This window comes from Vicugna pacos, chromosome 26, assembly GCF_048564905.1.
Source record: "Vicugna pacos chromosome 26, VicPac4, whole genome shotgun sequence".
In the NCBI taxonomy this organism is placed as follows: Eukaryota; Metazoa; Chordata; class Mammalia; order Artiodactyla; family Camelidae; genus Vicugna; species Vicugna pacos.
The window spans coordinates 12,292,534-12,309,815 of record NC_133012.1 but is presented as its reverse complement, the minus strand read 5'-3'; the positions used below and the strand labels follow the sequence as shown (position 1 = coordinate 12,309,815).

Here is a 17,282-nt window from a genome sequence, read left to right as displayed (position 1 = left end):
GGCTACTGATTTACGTAGCTATTCTTTACCACTGAGGGAAATCTCTCTTTCTTTTATTTCACTAAGGGTTTTTGTTGTTGCTCTTTGTCTTAATTAGTAATTCACATTGAGTTTTAACAAAAAAAAGAATCTTTTAATATGATTGTTTTCTTTTGATTTATTAATATTATGGATTATATTAATAGATTTCCTATTGTTGGGCATTCATCCATTTCTTAAACAAATCCACCCTCCTCCACTCTCCACCTTCTGTTGCCAGGTGTGTGTGCATGACTGGGTGGGGGGAGAATGCTCTACATACAGTCAGTTAATCCCAGTTTCCCGGTCCCACTTCTCCCACTTGCCCCATCTATTAATGTCTCCATCTATGCTGCTCAATAATGGTCACCAGCCACATGAAGCTACTGAGCACTTGGAACGGGACAAGTCTGAACTGAGATGTGTCATGAGTGTTATTAGGTTTTAAAGGATTAATGCAAAAGAAAATAATGTAAAATCCTTCATTCATAATTTTTATAGTAAGGACATGTTGAAATACTACTTTGGATATAATGGGTTCAAATAAGTATAGTATTAAAATTAATTTCACTTGTTTCTTTTTCCTTTTTTAAAAAATGTGGCTACTAGAACATTTTAAATTACTCTTACATATATGAATACATATTTACATACATAATTACATACATCTGTATTGAACAGCACTGATCTAGCTGAATTCTATTCCATGGTTGTAAACTACTGAGCTATTGTGGCATTCCTATTCAAAGATGGTTGGACATATCGGTGACAGATGGTGGCAATAATGGCCAGAATTGCTTTCATCACTCTCTGTGCATTCCCTGCAAAATTCCTTCCATCTTCACTCTGACCTTGTCCATGTGACTTCGCAAATGTGAGCAGAGGCTTGAAGAGTGCTTGTGTATCCTCTTTTGCTGCGAGAACTCTGAAGCCACATGTGAAGCAGCCCCAGGCTTCCTCCCAGAGAATTATGCCTTAGGGAGAGAAGCTGTGCTGTGTTAGGCAAACCAGCTGTCCCAGTAGAACCCAGCCCCCAGCCCAGACACTGCAGACATGTGACAAAGCTCAGCCAAGACCAGCAGAAGCATCACTCAGCCAAGCCACAGAATCAAAAGAAATAATAAAATATTATTTCAAGCCATGACATTTTGGTGTAATTTTTATGCAGCGAAGAGGCCAACTGATTCTGTACTTTAAGTCTTTAAGAGAGAGATGATGCTGTATGTATAGTCAGGATTGGCCATAATTTGATTTAGTTGTATGTAAATATAAAACACATTGCCAAATCATCTAAAGTCTCTTACAAATGGGTTTCAAGCTAGCCAAATCTGTCACCAGTATGTCATTTATTACCCATGTCCTCTCTCTCTTACTGTCACCTGCCTTGTCATGCAGTTGAAAATTTACATACCTTATGGATTTCTCTCAAGAAACTTCCTCCTCTCCTAACCATTTGTAGTTTAGCACTCTTGCCTCCATGAGCTAGGTTTTATTGCCCCTGCAATAAGTAACTTTTCGTAGGTGATGTGACTAATGGTTGAACACTTCTGAATCCTAGGTCATTACTTCTCCAGGGAGTCTTCCATCTGACTAACCTTCTAAAGCTAGCCTCCTCCCCGTAGGATCAGCAGGTCTTCCCCAGGCAAAAGAAGGAGCACACGTATTTCAGCTAATTAAATCTGTTATTTAGAACAGAGTCACCAAGTAGCTTGGCCAGCAACCCAGTAACATCATGACCAGAACTGTTCATGAATTGTACTCTAATGAAATCAGTTGTCTACGAAATTTAAAACATATTCAAGGCAAAACCACAAATACCATGTGGCTGGGGTCTGATAATAGAATTAGGGTATCCACTGACCATCTTTCTAAGTTTCTTTTAAGAGAGATTCCAATCCAAATGCATTCACATTCTTTTGATTCTGTCTTCCTCATTATACCAGCACTTCTTTGTATCCCCTTAACAAAACATTATTCCGATATGGAATTTACATTCGAATTGTATTATTCTGGAATTTTATATTCAAACTGTCCAATTATATATAAAAATTCTACTCTCAGAAATGCTCCATTACATTTTCAATGACTGAGAAAAAATATTTTAATTAGCTTTAGACTTCTATATCAAAATTGACCAGAACCAGCCTCTAAGATTTTTATATAACTCCTTCTGCAAAACGAACTCAATTTTAAAAGTGTCTAGGTTTTCAACACTTAAATTTGACTTGCAGAATGAATACCTCAGGTCTAAAAACAAAAGGAGTATAAACTAAGGGTTCAGGTTATTGTTAATGGTACACCCACTACACTGGTTGGCAGACTGGACACACTTGTTGTAATGCCACCGCCTCGTGTGTTGGCTCTTTGTCTCATATCCCATAGCTAAAGAAAAGTAGACAGATGTACCTAAATATTGCCTTTTTTCACGTCCCTACCACATACTCATACGAACATACTACTCTCCACTATGCTCTTGAAACTTCTAGGCTCCCATTTTATTATAAATTTCAGAAACACTAGATAGAGTATAATGAGGTTTAAGCCCAATATCACTCACATACAGATTAATCTGGCTTTGTTAATATTAATAAAATAATATTTTAAGTGCCCACTCTTTATTACATACTTTATAAAGGTTACCTTGTACATCCTTACAACAATCCTATTGAGTAGAAACTAACTGCTCCATTTTAACTTGAAAAAAGTTAAGCTTCTGAGAGCTTAACTTGGCCCAACAGTAAGAATGCACATCAGAGCAAGTTCTGCTGTGTCAAAGCTGTTGCCAGTTACCTTCACTCCATCATTCTGAAAGTCTCTTCTCTCTGCACCTCTGAATTCACATCAGGAAAATAAGGAGGTTAGTTAGAGTCCCTGCTCTCATGGTCCTTCTAGCCCCAACATTTGCTTATTTGCACATACCACATAGTGGGTTTGCCTATTTCTCCATGGCTGGGTTTTGTCCAGGTGTTTTTGAGTATAACTGGGTCAGGAACTGAAGAATGCCTGTTGAGCTGTAAACATTGTGCGTTGTTATTGATCCAGGAGAACTGAAAACTGATAAAATGCCTGACTGATGGCATCAAGCTTCACACTGACAAGTTTTGCAAGTTTAACCGGTTCCGTTCTGAATTGCTTCTACAAAATAGAGTTGGAGAGGAATGCTGAACCAAGATAAAATGGTCTTTCTCAAAAGTTTATACTTAGAAAGGTCTCTAATTTTTGACATTTGCTTTCTAGCTACTAAACAAACCTGACGCCAGCCATAAAGTGAGGAACATGCATGTTTTGATAGGATGTGCTTGTGAAATCACCATCTAGATGTTAGTGGTGTGTAACTCCTCTCTCTCTCAGATTTTAGTTGTTTCAGTGACATTCACCCCATTTCTGTCCTTTGATGTGAAACATAGCTGTGCACAGAAGCAAGACAGGACAAAGAACTTCCCAGAACAATTCTATGCTGTTTCCTACTCAGCAAGGAGGACAAGTATGTCCTGCAAATGTCCAGGCAAGGGAATTATCTTGTCTTAAAATGGGGAGGGAGATGCTTTTTTTAATACTCCATTTTCATTCCCAAGTTCAGAGGACCCTTCAGTGAAAACAGCTGCTTGTTGAATTATTTACCTTTACGTCCAAAATAATTAAATCCAATGAAATGGGACAATACTTCCCTTTAAAACCACTATAGTTCTATTTGATATCTTTAAACTAAAATTTCCCCTTTAATTTAATTTAAATTTTCTAAAGTTTATGGAGTTTCATTTAAACTTACTGACGTTTATGGACTGGCAGTATACAATCTTTGTCTGTTACTAGATTTGGTGCGTTTCTCACATGTATTTAGAAGTTGCATAGCATAACACTGTAAATGTAACATTAGGTCATCCACAGAATTGTCCTATCTGCTTGGCAACCACAGGAAAATACATTCAGAGTTCCACGAAGAAAAAGAGAAAATATGTTTATTACTGTTTCTGAGTATACAGTACTTACCACAATTATGAGCATGACATTAATAAAAGTGACCTTCTGAACCAAGAACTAATGTAAAAATGAGAAAACTGAGTGTATGGTTCCTCTGTTTACCAGTCTACAAAGTATTTGCCAAATATATTGTTGAAGTTCAGAGTCAATGCCAAATGTGAATTATGAGGCCCATGACAGATCTATGTGTTGAATTTTTGCCCTTGCTGTTTGGTGCTAGGTAAAGTGTTTCTGTATCATGCATAAACATGAAAAATACTTGGAAATACAGAAAAATAACCACCCAGTTTTATTCCTAGAGTATGTGCTTATTGTTTATTGTGTGTACATTTCTGTGAATGATTTGATGTTACATCAAAATAGAATTCAGCTTTCTGCTTTTCACATAAGACTCAGCCTAGTTATTGCCATAAAAGACTGTACATTCACAATTATGGAAGAAAAATTTGTGGCATAAACTTACGGGACTTGACTTCAAAGTCAGAGAAATTGAGAAACTTAACTGCTCCTCTGAACTTTTAAAAGTAATCTTTTTCAAATTTAATTTTAAAAATTCTGGAAAAAGGAAATTTTGAAAATGCATAAAAACTCAAAATAAAAACCAGTTGTGAATCCCATCACTCCAAGAACAGCTAATCTTTTGGTACATCTCTTGGTATTTTTCTATATATATACTTTTTTTTAACCTAATTGGTTTCTTGCTGCAATACTGTCTTACAATCTGCTTATTATAAAGGACACCACAGTGAATATCCTTATAGCTAAATCTTTCCACATACTCTGTTTATTTCCTTGGGGAAAATTCCTGGAAGGTTAATTGAGAAATCAAAAAGAAGGCACATATTTAAGGCTTTTCAAAACAAACTGAAACTTCACTTCTGAAATATATTTACTCTACCTCCACTAGGGACCTTTTCCCCAACCCTAGCCAAAATTGATAGCATTTTCCCCCTTAACTTTTCTAATTTAAAAAGAGAAAAAATGGTTTCCCTACATTTTATTTTGCATTTATGTAAATAAAAGGGTCATTTAATTGATACCCTTGAATATGCTTATTAGGTGTTTATTTTCTGCTGTGATTGTGCATTTTCTTTGCCCATTTTTCATTGTGATATTAAGTGTTCTTATTGATTTGCCAGATAGATATGAAATATTAACCTTTTTTTCTGCCACAAAAATGAAAAAAGATTTGTCCTAATTTTGTTTGAGGCAAATTTTGTTTATTTGTGGAATAAAAAATGTTAAGCTTTGATATAGTTAGGTCTATCAAACTTTTTCTCTGTAATTACCAACTCTGATGTTTTTCTTAGAAAACCTTTCCACATCCTGTATATTTATCTCCCCTCCTACTTCCTTTTAACTTTACCAGGATTCCTTTTTATATGTTACTATGCAGGCCTTTTTTTTTTTTTTCTTAAAACATCTTTTGTGATGGAGGGGCTTACCTTTTTTTCTTCTCCCAAAGCTAAGCAATTACCACACCACCATTGAATTTTCATGCCTTTCCGTATAAGTTGAAATCTCACTTTATCATGTTATAAATTTGTACATAACTAGGATCTACTTTTGGCCTTAATTATGTTTTATTAATCTACCTATTCTAGTGCTAATATCCCATTGTTTCGATTATTATGGCTTTATATCACATTTAGCAGTTGGCACGTGCATGCTTTTTCATTGTTGTTCTTTACAAAAGTTTCTTAATATGTTTAATTCACTCATTTTTCCAGATGAACTTTGAAATTACTTGTTCCATTCTAGTATGACTTTTTATTGGAATAGGATTGAATCTTTCCATTAGTTTGGAAAGCATTACTATCATTATAGTACTTGGTTTTTCCATTTAGGAGTTTGCCATGGTTGTCATGTAGTATGAATTTTGGCAACACAAACAGACGAAACACTTACAATGAAAAAGAATACCTTTCTCAGTCTGAACTGAATACTACCCCAAAGACCTAAATGAACCTAATCTGTGGCACAGTAAATCTTTTTGCCCTGCAGTGGACAGAAATGGACAGGGTTAAAGAGACGCAGGCTATGTGAGCAACAGCAGCTGATTCCTGGGAGCATCCCCACCTTTGTAAAGGAGGCAGCCATGATGCTAAGCCAAGAAGGGTTTGAAGCCTCTAGAAGATAAAACTTGGACAAGTTTTTTTTTTTTTTTAAGTGGCATGGTATCCCACATACCTTCTGATTTGTACAAAAGGGATGACAAATAGATTCTTGCTTTAGATGACCAATCACCACACAGAAATGATATAGAGTACATTTTAAATGATATGTATTATCATAGCAGTGTTATTCACAATAGTCAAAAGGTAGAAACAACCTGTGTCTGTTGACAAATGACTGCATAACAAAATGGGGTCTGTTCATACAATGGAATATTATTCAGTCTTAAAAAGGAAGAAAATTCTGACACAGGCTACAGCATGGATAAACCTTAAGGACATTATACTAAAAGAAATATCAGTCACAAAAGGACAAATGTTGTGTAATTCCACTTATATAACTGGCATTGAGTAGTCAAATTCACAGAGACAGAAAGGAAAAGGGTGGTTGTCAGGGGTTGGGAGGATGAGTGAATGGAGAGTTGTTTAATGGGTGGAGAATTTCAGTTGTGGAAGATTAAAAGATTTCTGGAGATTCAACAATGTGAATGTCCGTAAGACTACTGAATGGTGCACTTAAATGGTTCAGATGATACATTTCATTTTTGTGTATTTTTCTATGATTTTTTCAAATGATATATACTGTGTCTTCCTTTTACTGTGTAGGAATTTTACAAAACTTCTTTCATTTATGTAACACACTAAAACTATTTATTGAGTACTTTGTATGAGCTAGGCATTATTCCAGGTGCTGAGATAGAGCCATAAAAAACCCAGCAGTGTCCTTAGTGTTTGGAACTTAACAGTGCAATGGGAGAAACATTATAAATAGGTCAACATGTAATTAATAAGAAAAAATTTGGTAGTGATAAGTCCTATATAGAAAATAAATTAGGGTGATGTGATACTGAGCTAACTGGGGGCTAATTTAAATTTGATGTCAAAGGTTATCTATTTATTCTCTTCAGTCCTGGGCTTGAAAAACAGGTTTCAGGCTGTATGCCAACAAGGAAAGCTAATGACATGTGGAAGGTCTTCATTCAATTCAGGCTGTTGTAATGCTGTTTTAAAATAGAGAATGATCACAGTTTAATTTTTATTCTATAACCTACTGAACTGAATTTGTCATTGGAAGACTAACAATGGTGTTTAGGGACTTTGAGGACATGTCGTAACAACACACTTATCTTTGCTCCCCAAAGTTTGCAACGTGATCTCCAAGATAAAGTCACTGCAGAAGACTGGGGTTTTGTGGTACTAGGCGGCGTCTGAGACCCAGCCTGTGTAGGCTAACAGAGGGCCCAGCATTCATCCCTTTAGAATTAGTCACTGGGAGCTCTCTATTTATCGGGAAACCTGGGGCACTGTAAACAGACTCCTGTCTTAGGCCCCTCTTCAGAAAAGAAAGCTATTATAGGGCCTGGGGATCGGCTTACACAGACAGGTACTAATCTCAGCAATAATTCATTCCTGCCACACTGTGATTCACGCTTTGTTTCTCACTCAGCCTCATGAAGAATTCGGAGGCCCATGGAACAAAGAGCCCAGGTCTAGAATCAGATACTATACTTAATGCAGTCATCTCTTTTATTATGGTAGAAGGTTACCCTCACAAGGCTACTCTTTTTTTTTTTTGTCATAAATATTGCGCTATGCTGTATCTCATTGTTTTGTCTGCTGAAAAAACATATAAACAACAAACAACTTGTTTATTGAAATGAATTAATAGTTTATTTTGGCCAGGCAGTCGTCTGTAGGTGAATTCTGTGGATACTATGTGGAAGAATAAAGGGCAGAAAGAGATAAAATGGATTTGTTGAGTGGCTACTGTGGGCCAGGCACCAAGATGGATTTCGGGGCAGAACAACTCGAACATTATCCCTGCCCTCAGAGAATTTATCCCTGCCCTACACAACTAACTGACTCAGGTAATAAGGAATTATGACAAGTGTTATGATAGAAGAGGGCGTATTTGGAAGCACACAATAGGAAAAGTTAACTTAATCTTTGGGATTGAGAAACCCTCGCAGAGAAAATGGCATTTAAGCAGAGATCTGAAGGATGTGCTGGGCTTGAGAAGTGGCAGGCGGGACTCTAGAAAAAGAAAACAGTATATGCCAAGATCTAGAGGCAAAAGGAAGCACAACACTTTGCAAAAATGAGGAAAAAATCCAGTTTTCCTGGGTTATGGTGTGAGGAGGTGGTGGGAGTTGGAGAAATTGTAACCCTTGTGTACTGTTGGTGGGAGTGTAAAATGATGCAGCTGCTATGGCAAATAGTAGAGCAGTTCTTCAAAAAATTGAAAATAGAGTTATCATATGATCCAGCAATTCCACCTCTGGAGAATTGAAAGCAGGGACTCAAAGAGATATTAGTGCACCCTTGTTCATAGCAGGATTATTTATAGGAGCCAAATGGTGGAAGCAAAGTGTGCATCAAAGGATGAATGGATAAACAAAATGTAGTATATACACAATGGAATATTATTCAGCCCTAAAAAGGAAGGGAATTCTGAGACACACTATGAACGTAAGTGTGTCTGGAGACATAAGTGGAATAAGCCAGTCATAAGTACTGCATTTTTCCACTTGTGCAAATATCTAAAGTGATCAAATTCATAGAGACAGAAAGTAGAATGGGGGTTGTCAGGGGTTGGGGAGTGGGAGGGGTGGTGGTAGACCCAGGGAGTTACTGATAAATGAGTAGAGTTTCAGTTTGGGAAAGTGAAAGTCTGCAGATGGGTAATGGTAATGGTAACACAACAATATGAATATACTTAATTTCAATGAACTGTACACTTATAGATGGTTATGTGTATTTTTAAAATTTAATTTAAAATTTTTCAAAAAACAGTTAGTGATTCCTATCCCTGGTATTGTCCACTCTAAAATTATTTCAAACCAATGAATGCTTAATTAACTTCGATTTTTAGAAATAATTTTAATTTTAATCAGTTACAAATGTTCACACACTAACATTGTAAGAAATACACAAAATGAGGAAAATAATGTTAAAGGATAATTTTTAGGAAAACAAAATCTTTCAAGAGGCTGAAATAAGAAATTAAAATCCACGGTAACTCCTCATCCCAGAAATACACTCCCTTTGATTCTTTTGCATCAAAGTTAATCCGGAGCATAGAGTCTTTATTAAACAAATCAAACAAAATACATAATTGCAACACTTCGGAAAATGCTTCCCGACCTCTGGGTACACCTGCCAAGCGCATCTCCGGAGGTTCCTCCCGGTAGGCCGCAAGTGGCTGCGAGCTAACAGAGCAAAACTTCGAGGGCCCGTCGGATCCTCGCTGAGGGTGGAGGGAGGACAGGCTACAAGCGCAGGGCCGGCAGTCAGGGGTGCAAGAAAAACTTGAGCAGCCGACATCCGCTGAGAAGCAGGGACCTACGCGGCGCCGCGGCGGGGTGCGGCCGTCGAGGCGGTGCCGCCCCTTTCCTTCCCCGCCCACGGCCGGCTGGGCCCGCGGAGCCTCGCCGCGGAGCCGGGGCGGGGCGACCTTTGCTCGGTCCGGAGCCCTGGGGCCGCGCCGCTTCCTGCTCGCCGCTCCCGCCCCTCCCACCCGGACGGGTTAGACCGCGGCGACCGACGTCTCTGGTCGCCGGCACCTCAGGCCGCGGTTTCGATGAGACTCGCCCGCGAGCTGGTTTCGATTAGGCGGCCGGGAGGGAGGGAGGGAGGGCGGAGCGGCCAGAACGCGAGGAGCGAACTAGGGACGAGCGGCGGAGGGCGGACGGCCCCGGGCCGGAGACAAAGAGTGGCCGGAGGAGAACTGGGCGCAGGACTCCGTGCTCAGGACCCCGGGGGCGGCGGCGGCGGCGGCGGCGCGCGTACGGACTTCGGGGGGCCGGAGCCTGAGGCGCTCTCCCGGGGCGCGAAGGCTGAGAGCGCAAGGCGGAGGCGCAGGAGGCGGCAGGTGCGCCGTCCAGGATGCGGACGCCGGTGGTGATGACGCTGGGCATGGTGCTCGCGCCCTGTGGGCTGCTGCTCACCTTGACAAGCACGCTGACGCCCGGCTGGCGGCTGGTGAAGGGCTTTCTCGACCAGCCGGTGGACGTTGTGTTGTACCAGGGCCTGTGGGACATGTGCCGCGAGCAGAGCAGCCGCGAGCGCCAGTGCGGCCAGCCGGACGACTTGGGCTACTTCACGGCAGAGCCCGTGCGGGTGGCGCGGGGACTCATGATCACGTCGCTGGCCATCACGGCCGTGGGGCTGCTGCTGGCGACGCTCGGCGTGCGCTGTTGGCAGGACGAGCCCCACTTCGCACTGGCCGGCCTTTCTGGCGTCCTGCTCTTCGCCGCAGGCTTCTTGAGCCTCATCCCAGTCTCCTGGTACAACCACTTCTTGGCGGATCGCGCCGTCCTGCCCGTCCAGGCCAGCCCGGTCACCGTGCAGGTCGGCTACAGCCTGGTGCTGGGCTACCTGGGCAGCTGCCTACTGCTGCTGGGCGGCTTCTCGCTGGCGCTCAGCTTCGCGCCCTGGTGCGCAGAGTGCTGCCACAGCTGCCGCAAGGAGACCCCGGACAACCTGCGCCGCAGCAGCATCAGCACCGTGTACGTGGACTGGCCCGAGCCCGCGCTCACGCCAGCCATCAAGTACTACAGCGACGGCCAGCACCGGCCGCGACCCGCCCAGATCGGCGCCTCCAGCCAGCGCAAGGTCGGCTTTCCGATGCCTCGGCCGCCGCCCAAGGCGTACACCAACCCGGTGGATGTGCTGGACGGAGAGAAGGCTCCCGACTCCCACCACGGCGGGTCCTCCCTTAGCACCAGACCCTGCGGCAGCGCGCTGCCCTGCGACTCTGACCTGTAAGCGGCGCCCCCAGCCTGCAATGGTCAGGCCCTGTCTGAAGGGTCCAACCTTGAACCTGACTGTTACCTTCCCACTGGAAAAACCTGGCTCGGAGTCGGACCCCCGGACACATTCCTGTAACTGATTTGGAGGGCGATCTTACTTTCCTGTGGCCAAAGTCGACTCCTTGAGACGGGATGATTAGCTCAGGTTGGGTTTGGTTTTCTTTTTATAGAGTTTAGTGTTCTTCCCCAGAGGGATCAGGGTCCCCTTACGGAGCAGCAGGCTTTTCATACTTTTAGGTGAAAGAGATATAAAAGGTCCCCTTATGGAGCAGCAGGCTTTTCATATGTTAGGCTGAAAGATACAAAAAAGGAGACTTTACATTATGTTGACCTGAAAAAATAACAACAGGGTGTCAAAATCAGCAAATAGAGGCTCAAGATTGATTTAACACCTTGAAACAACAACATTCTGAAATGCCAATGAATCCTGCATCAATACAATTATTTTTTTCCCCACTGTATAATTCATTTTCATGCAAACTCAAGAGGCCAGTATATTTCTGGCTATATTTCAGTGAGGCTCTTAGAATAAATGTAGAGCCATGAAAATACCAGCAGCTTTAGTGGCTTTTATGGAACGAAATAACCTGATTAACTTGTATTTACATTTCTTCATGTATAAATAGGATTTACCTTTTTTTTATCACTTCTTTTTGGTTTAAAAGTTGAGGTCACTCCAGAGTTTCTCTTCTAGAAGCCAGAAGGAGAATGAAGGGACTAATGCTATATTGTTCTATTTCTCTGCTACCTCACCCTGGATCTAAAGTACTGTATATTAAATATTTGGTACAATCACTTTAGGCTAACATCCATCTGTATCTATCTCTTATTTATAAATAATATTTGAAAGCAAGAGTTTCATTATACTCACAAAAGCTTTTTTGTATCTGGTACAACCTTTGGGAGTTTAAGCATTCATTACTAACAATTTCCTGGGTGCCTACGCACTGTTCCTGAAATCTAGCACTCAGATCTTTGCACCTCTTAGCGTAAGATTACTAAAAGTAGCCAGCGGGCCCCACTTCAATCCCTGATTGCTTTATTTTCAGGTTCATGCTGTTTTCTATGCAAAGCCAAGTCTATTGTTGAAAAAAACTAGAAGCACCAGTTTCTACATGAGGTGAGACTAAACCTTTTCCTCTTGTAACAGTGCTGCTTGAAATCACAGGTGGGCAGCTGTGTATTCCATGAATGAGACTAAATCTCCAACAGGGCTGGCTCCAATTCCAAGTGGTTGGTTTAAGGGCGCCTTGAACGGACTGAATCTCGTCTTTAAAACCTGCTGTTGGTAGCCAATTCTGGGGTTGGAACATTCAGTTCAGTAAGCACTGATAACAGAGCTATAGTAGAACTAACTAAACAGCACGTATTGCTTGTTAGCAGTGGAAGGGTTAATACAGTTTCACTTCCCTTGTTTCTTTTTGCAACCAAACTTTAATGTGCTGGCATATCGCTTGAAGATCTTTTTCAAATGCAAATTCTGATTCAGTAGGTCTGAAGTGAGTCCTGGAACTGATTTCCTAACTGGCTCCCAGGAGATGCCAGTGCTGATGGTTCACAGACCCTCTTTGGAGCTGCATGGCTTTCACTGGGACGGTGCCTCACTCACATGTCCATCCCACTGGCAGCACACAATCAGACTCTTGAGAGCTACCACCTCAATGAGTTAGGGGAACTTGATCTAGGGAACAGAGCCGGAATGGAGAAAAGGACCCTGCTTTTTTCAGCTGAGACCTCAAAAGGCAGGAATTGGGCACCTGAGAAGTCAGGACGTAGCAGACAATGTAAAGATACTTGGTTTCTGGCAAATACTGAAATTTCTGAAACTTGCCTACATCGTAATTGCAAATATTTCTAAGTGAGCCTTGGTAAAAACAATCAAAACTAGTACTTTGTGTGTTTCTACTTCTCGCTGCCCTCTTATTCTCCACTGGCTTCAATCCAAAACACCTCCTCTTTGGTGATTAAGATTTGTTGCCAAGAGCTAGAACTCTGTTTTTGCCCTATCAACAGAAATAAAACCAAACTCCCTTTAAGAAATACAAACTTCCTTTTGCTATAAAAATATTCAAGATGGCTTGGAAAGAGACTCCTGTGTCTGCCAGGATCTGGTCTGGGCCTGAGGGTCGTCCTGTGCTCCAGCAGCACAAACTGACAATGGGCTTGAGACTCAAGATGCTGGAGGAGGCTGGAGCCTAGGCGTTGCTGTTGTGGGCAAGCACTTGTCCTGAGCCTGATACCCACTAGCCAAACAACTATGCCGCAGTGAGACAGCACTGAGTGAAATAGCACTGCCTCCTGGCCTCAGACCCTTCACACCTCTGATGTGACATTACAACTCATTTTTTTGTAATCCTAGTGACATCCAGAGGATGTGTCTGCATTTAGTGGGTGATGTATTTTCAAGATTACTCAAGTTCTGCCTGGAGAACTGAGGAGTCTGTGAAAGTAGAGTAGGCTCTGCATTAACACAGCACCTGCGCTACCTGTTTGCTAGTCAGCTCTGATCCAGGTGTGCACCCTTACTAAGGAGGGGCAAGGTTTTAGCTCACAGGCTGTTGTTCCGTGCAGAGGCTCTGGGAGGTGCTGTTGAAGATGCTTCAGCAACCACCTTCCTCTATGTGGCCCTTATCCTTGGTCCAGTAAGTTTGGAGGAGGGGGCACCTGTCATTCTGTCAGCACATTTGTGAATGCCTTGGAGAGCAAATCCACTCCAGGCTTTGCCTTTGTGGAACTTTCATACTCTAGCGTGAGAAACATGTACAAGGCAAATGAAGAAGAATAAACCAAGGTCAAGGGCTGGAGAAAATAGGGTGATATTTTAAGAAAGGTGGTCAGGAAGGAGGTGAGAACAGAAAGAAAAGATTGGGCATCAGAGAGAACAGCAAACTCCAAGTTCCTGCTAAAGAAATATTAGTGAAAACTAGCTGGCAGAGTGGTATTGGGACTGGCTTGTTTTGCTTCTCCTTCACTCTAGAATGGGGTGGTAAGAAGCTGGTGGTACCATTGAGTGAGTCTGAGGAAATTTTCTGGTCTACCCTGTATTGGGCGAATAGCTTTTTTAGGAGGGAGTACAGTCTGGAACAGATTCCATCTGTTGTAGAGAATATTTTCAGAATCAAATAGAAACAACTTGATATATGAATAGATGGTGAAGAATATTCTGTTCTGCCAACGGATAGGTACTTCCACAATGCAGTAGGCAGAGAAAGATATTTCATCCTCAGAGCCTCATCGCATCCCCAGAGTGCTGGGAAAGGTTAGTAACCAGGATCTCTCTCTCCCCTACACTAACCCCACATCTTCACTCTGAGCTTCCTAAATGAAGGGCTGTAATTAATCTCAAAAACTCTCAGGCTCTTCCTTATGTATCATCTACTCTTAGGTTAAATTCTGTTCATGATTTAGCCAAGGCTATGTTTTCACCCTCTTGACTTTACCACACACATCCCTGAACTACTTTTACCATCAGTTTAGAGGTGTCATATTTGAACACATCATTTAAATGTTCATATGTGTAGTTTTCTTGGTGTATTTTCTCATTTTACCTCTAAATTGAAGTTAGGGGCACAGACGGTTTCTATTTATTTTGGCAGTCCTAGAATGGATACTAACATTTCTTCAGAGCCTGTTAGCAATTTTAATAAATTAAAGGTGCCTCTAAAAGCCGTTTCTGTACCCAAGTGCTTCCTTACTTGACACACAACTTATCATGCACCTAGGAAGTAATTTGTGGCCCGAGGCCACTGGCTCGAAACCCGGGAGTGGGTGTTTGTCACTGGATGGCAAACATGTTTGGTACCACTGGACCAGAGTGTGGTAGATTTGTACTTAAGTCATAGTCATCCTCTCCACCTGCCCCCACTGGGGAATCAAGCCTTTTGGTCAGTACTGCATCCCCCTACACCCCAAGCTTTGTCTGTATTTTCCCTTCTTTGGGCAACTTAAACCATGTTTTCCTGTGTTCAGTGCTGCTTCATTAAGATTTGCTGGAAAAGGTCATTTTATTGTGTCTAGTGAGGAGAGCAGAATGTGCGATTATTACTGGGAAGATGGGGTGAGAATTTCACACAAATTTTTATCTGAAGTATTAATTGAGTTCCTTATTTTCCCCACTTCCCACAGGGACAAAGAGCTCATCTGTAATGTCTTAGGAATAGAGGAGGCATGAGTTATGCTCGACTGTTCTTTGTAAGCCAGTCATAATCCAGTTCACAAAATTGCTCCCGTGACCAGTTCTCCACCAGTGTTGATGTGCCACCACTAATGTAGAGATGTAGAAGGCTCTTATACTTCATAACATGCTTGTTGCTCCAAAGATATAAGGTTATGAAATTGACATATTACAACCAATTTAGGGGATAGGATAGTTAGGAATTAAGTATTCTTTCATGAAATTAAGACTTTCTGGTGAAAAGGGCATTCAGATTTGTCTTGTGGATTCTTGAATACAGAAAGCCCAACAGAATATGTTAAACTAGATTCAGGAGGGATGTTTGTAAGATAGGCAGACATTCATAAAAGATCAAAGATATGAAAAGATACAAATAAGAGCGGGTAGGTTTGGAGGAGTGTGTTTGTGACAGATTTGGTTACAGCCAGCTCCCTTTTCCCCAGGAAGAGCAAATAGCAGGTGTTTCTGGGGTCCAAACAGGAAATAGGTCTGCAAAGCAGAAGGGAGGGCCAGGAGTACCACTCCAGCACAGAGCCGGCCGAAGCAGGCCGAGCTAGCCAGGACACAAGCTCTGGAAGCCTGGTAGAGGTATAAGGTCTAAGGAGCCAGGGCGGAGGCTTAAGCACATCCAGAGAAAGTGGTGATTCTGTTGTACATCATCCATGCAGAATTTTCATCAGGATGCTTTTGTGTCCTTTTTATGTACTTTTGCACAGATAGAGACAGAGTCTTGTCAAGGGCAAACTTGGCAATGAGGATCGCTCTTGGGAGAGGTGGAAAGAGAAATGTGAGATTCACCCTGTGGAGGACAGGGGTCTAGGGTACTGTGGTGCTGAGATGGGTTCTCTCAAATACAGCAGAGCCCCAGAGGCAATCTAATGATGCTGCATGTGCCTGCCAGCCTCAGGAAGTTGAGCCCCCAGTACATATTCTTCAGGTCAAGCTGATCTGTACTTGGGAATTTTTATACTTGACTACATAGCACAATTTACTTTATGCACTACACCCACAGGATTAAGCCCAGGATTCCTCTTTATGCTTGGCATCCTGTACAAATTCTTTCTGCAGGAAACTGAACATGAATAGTCTAGAAAAGATCCAAGCAAGAAGTCTTCCAAGTTGTGTTTATTATAACTTGGACTCATGTTCATCAGTCTCAGGTACTATGCTAAGCAGGCATTTTTGTGTTTTCATTCAATATCCAATTGGCCTGATACAGGTTCTGTTAATCTTACTCAGTTTCATGATTAAGTGATTTGCTCACGGTTGGTGCTGTTGAGCTTAAGACCATACTCCTGCTTTGCTGCCTGTGTCCCATCACAGATTCCATGCCCTCGATTCCTTATGTGGTGTGAATAAAGTAGTGATCCAAGAAGACATGCAGAGATATTAGCAGTCGAAGGAATTGGGGACCTAAGTAGCATTTGCATGTTTCCCCAGCCAGTGTGAACTGGTTGAGGTGAATTCTGATCCACACCTATAACTCTGCCCACCAGTATCCACCCACTTTACTTGAAAGAAGTCTTAGACAAATCATTTGTCTGAGTTTCTACACCTGTAAAATTGATTTCCCTGTGCTTAGTTTTAGAATCAAGATGAGATCCTGAGAAACATACGGTTTTTATAAATTGTCAGCAGAAGTGAGTACTAAACTTTGCAGCCAAATGTATCTGAGAGAGGGAGGTTAGGAAACTAACACTTGAATATCTTATGCACTGCAAAAACTTGACCTTTATCCCCAAAAGCAAAGATTCAGGAGAGGTCATTCCCTTTTGTAAAATGGGGAAACAGGTTCAGAGAGATTAAGTAGCTCCAAGTTAACGTCAGAGCCTGGATTCTGGATTCAAATCCAGAACTTCTAACTAGTACTGAGCCAGGCATCCTGGGAACAGAAAGCTCCGGTGGATAACCCAGAACCTAAATTACATGGAGATTGTACTGAAATCTGACCCTGCCTATGAATATTCAGTTTTTCAACACCCACTAACAAAACCAGATGACTTCCTCCAATTTAAAAAGCAGTTCTTTTAAATATGAAGTTACCATTTACCACAAACTGTTACAGAAGTTAAAACAGTACACAGTGAAATATAGAAACAATTTTTATTAAGATGTTTCAGCTCC

At 41.8% G+C, this 17,282-nt stretch overlaps 1 protein-coding gene across 1 annotated transcript; it reads left to right on the top strand.

Moving 5' to 3' along the window:
* The first annotated feature begins 9,261 nt into the window (after positions 1-9,261).
* CLDN23 (claudin 23) lies at positions 9,262-14,653 on the top strand. Its single transcript, XM_006201157.4, has 2 exons — positions 9,262-11,184; positions 11,240-14,653. Exon 1 carries the CDS (start codon positions 10,059-10,061, stop codon positions 10,938-10,940), a length of 882 nt encoding a protein of 293 aa, XP_006201219.1. The 5' UTR covers positions 9,262-10,058; the 3' UTR covers positions 10,941-11,184; positions 11,240-14,653.
* The last annotated feature ends 2,629 nt before the right edge of the window (positions 14,654-17,282 follow it).

Bases quoted from the DNA above. Each gene is read 5' to 3' on its own strand.
- CLDN23 (XM_006201157.4), top strand. From the start codon at position 10,059: ATGCGGACGCCGGTGGTGATGACGCTGGGCATGGTGCTCGCGCCCTGT.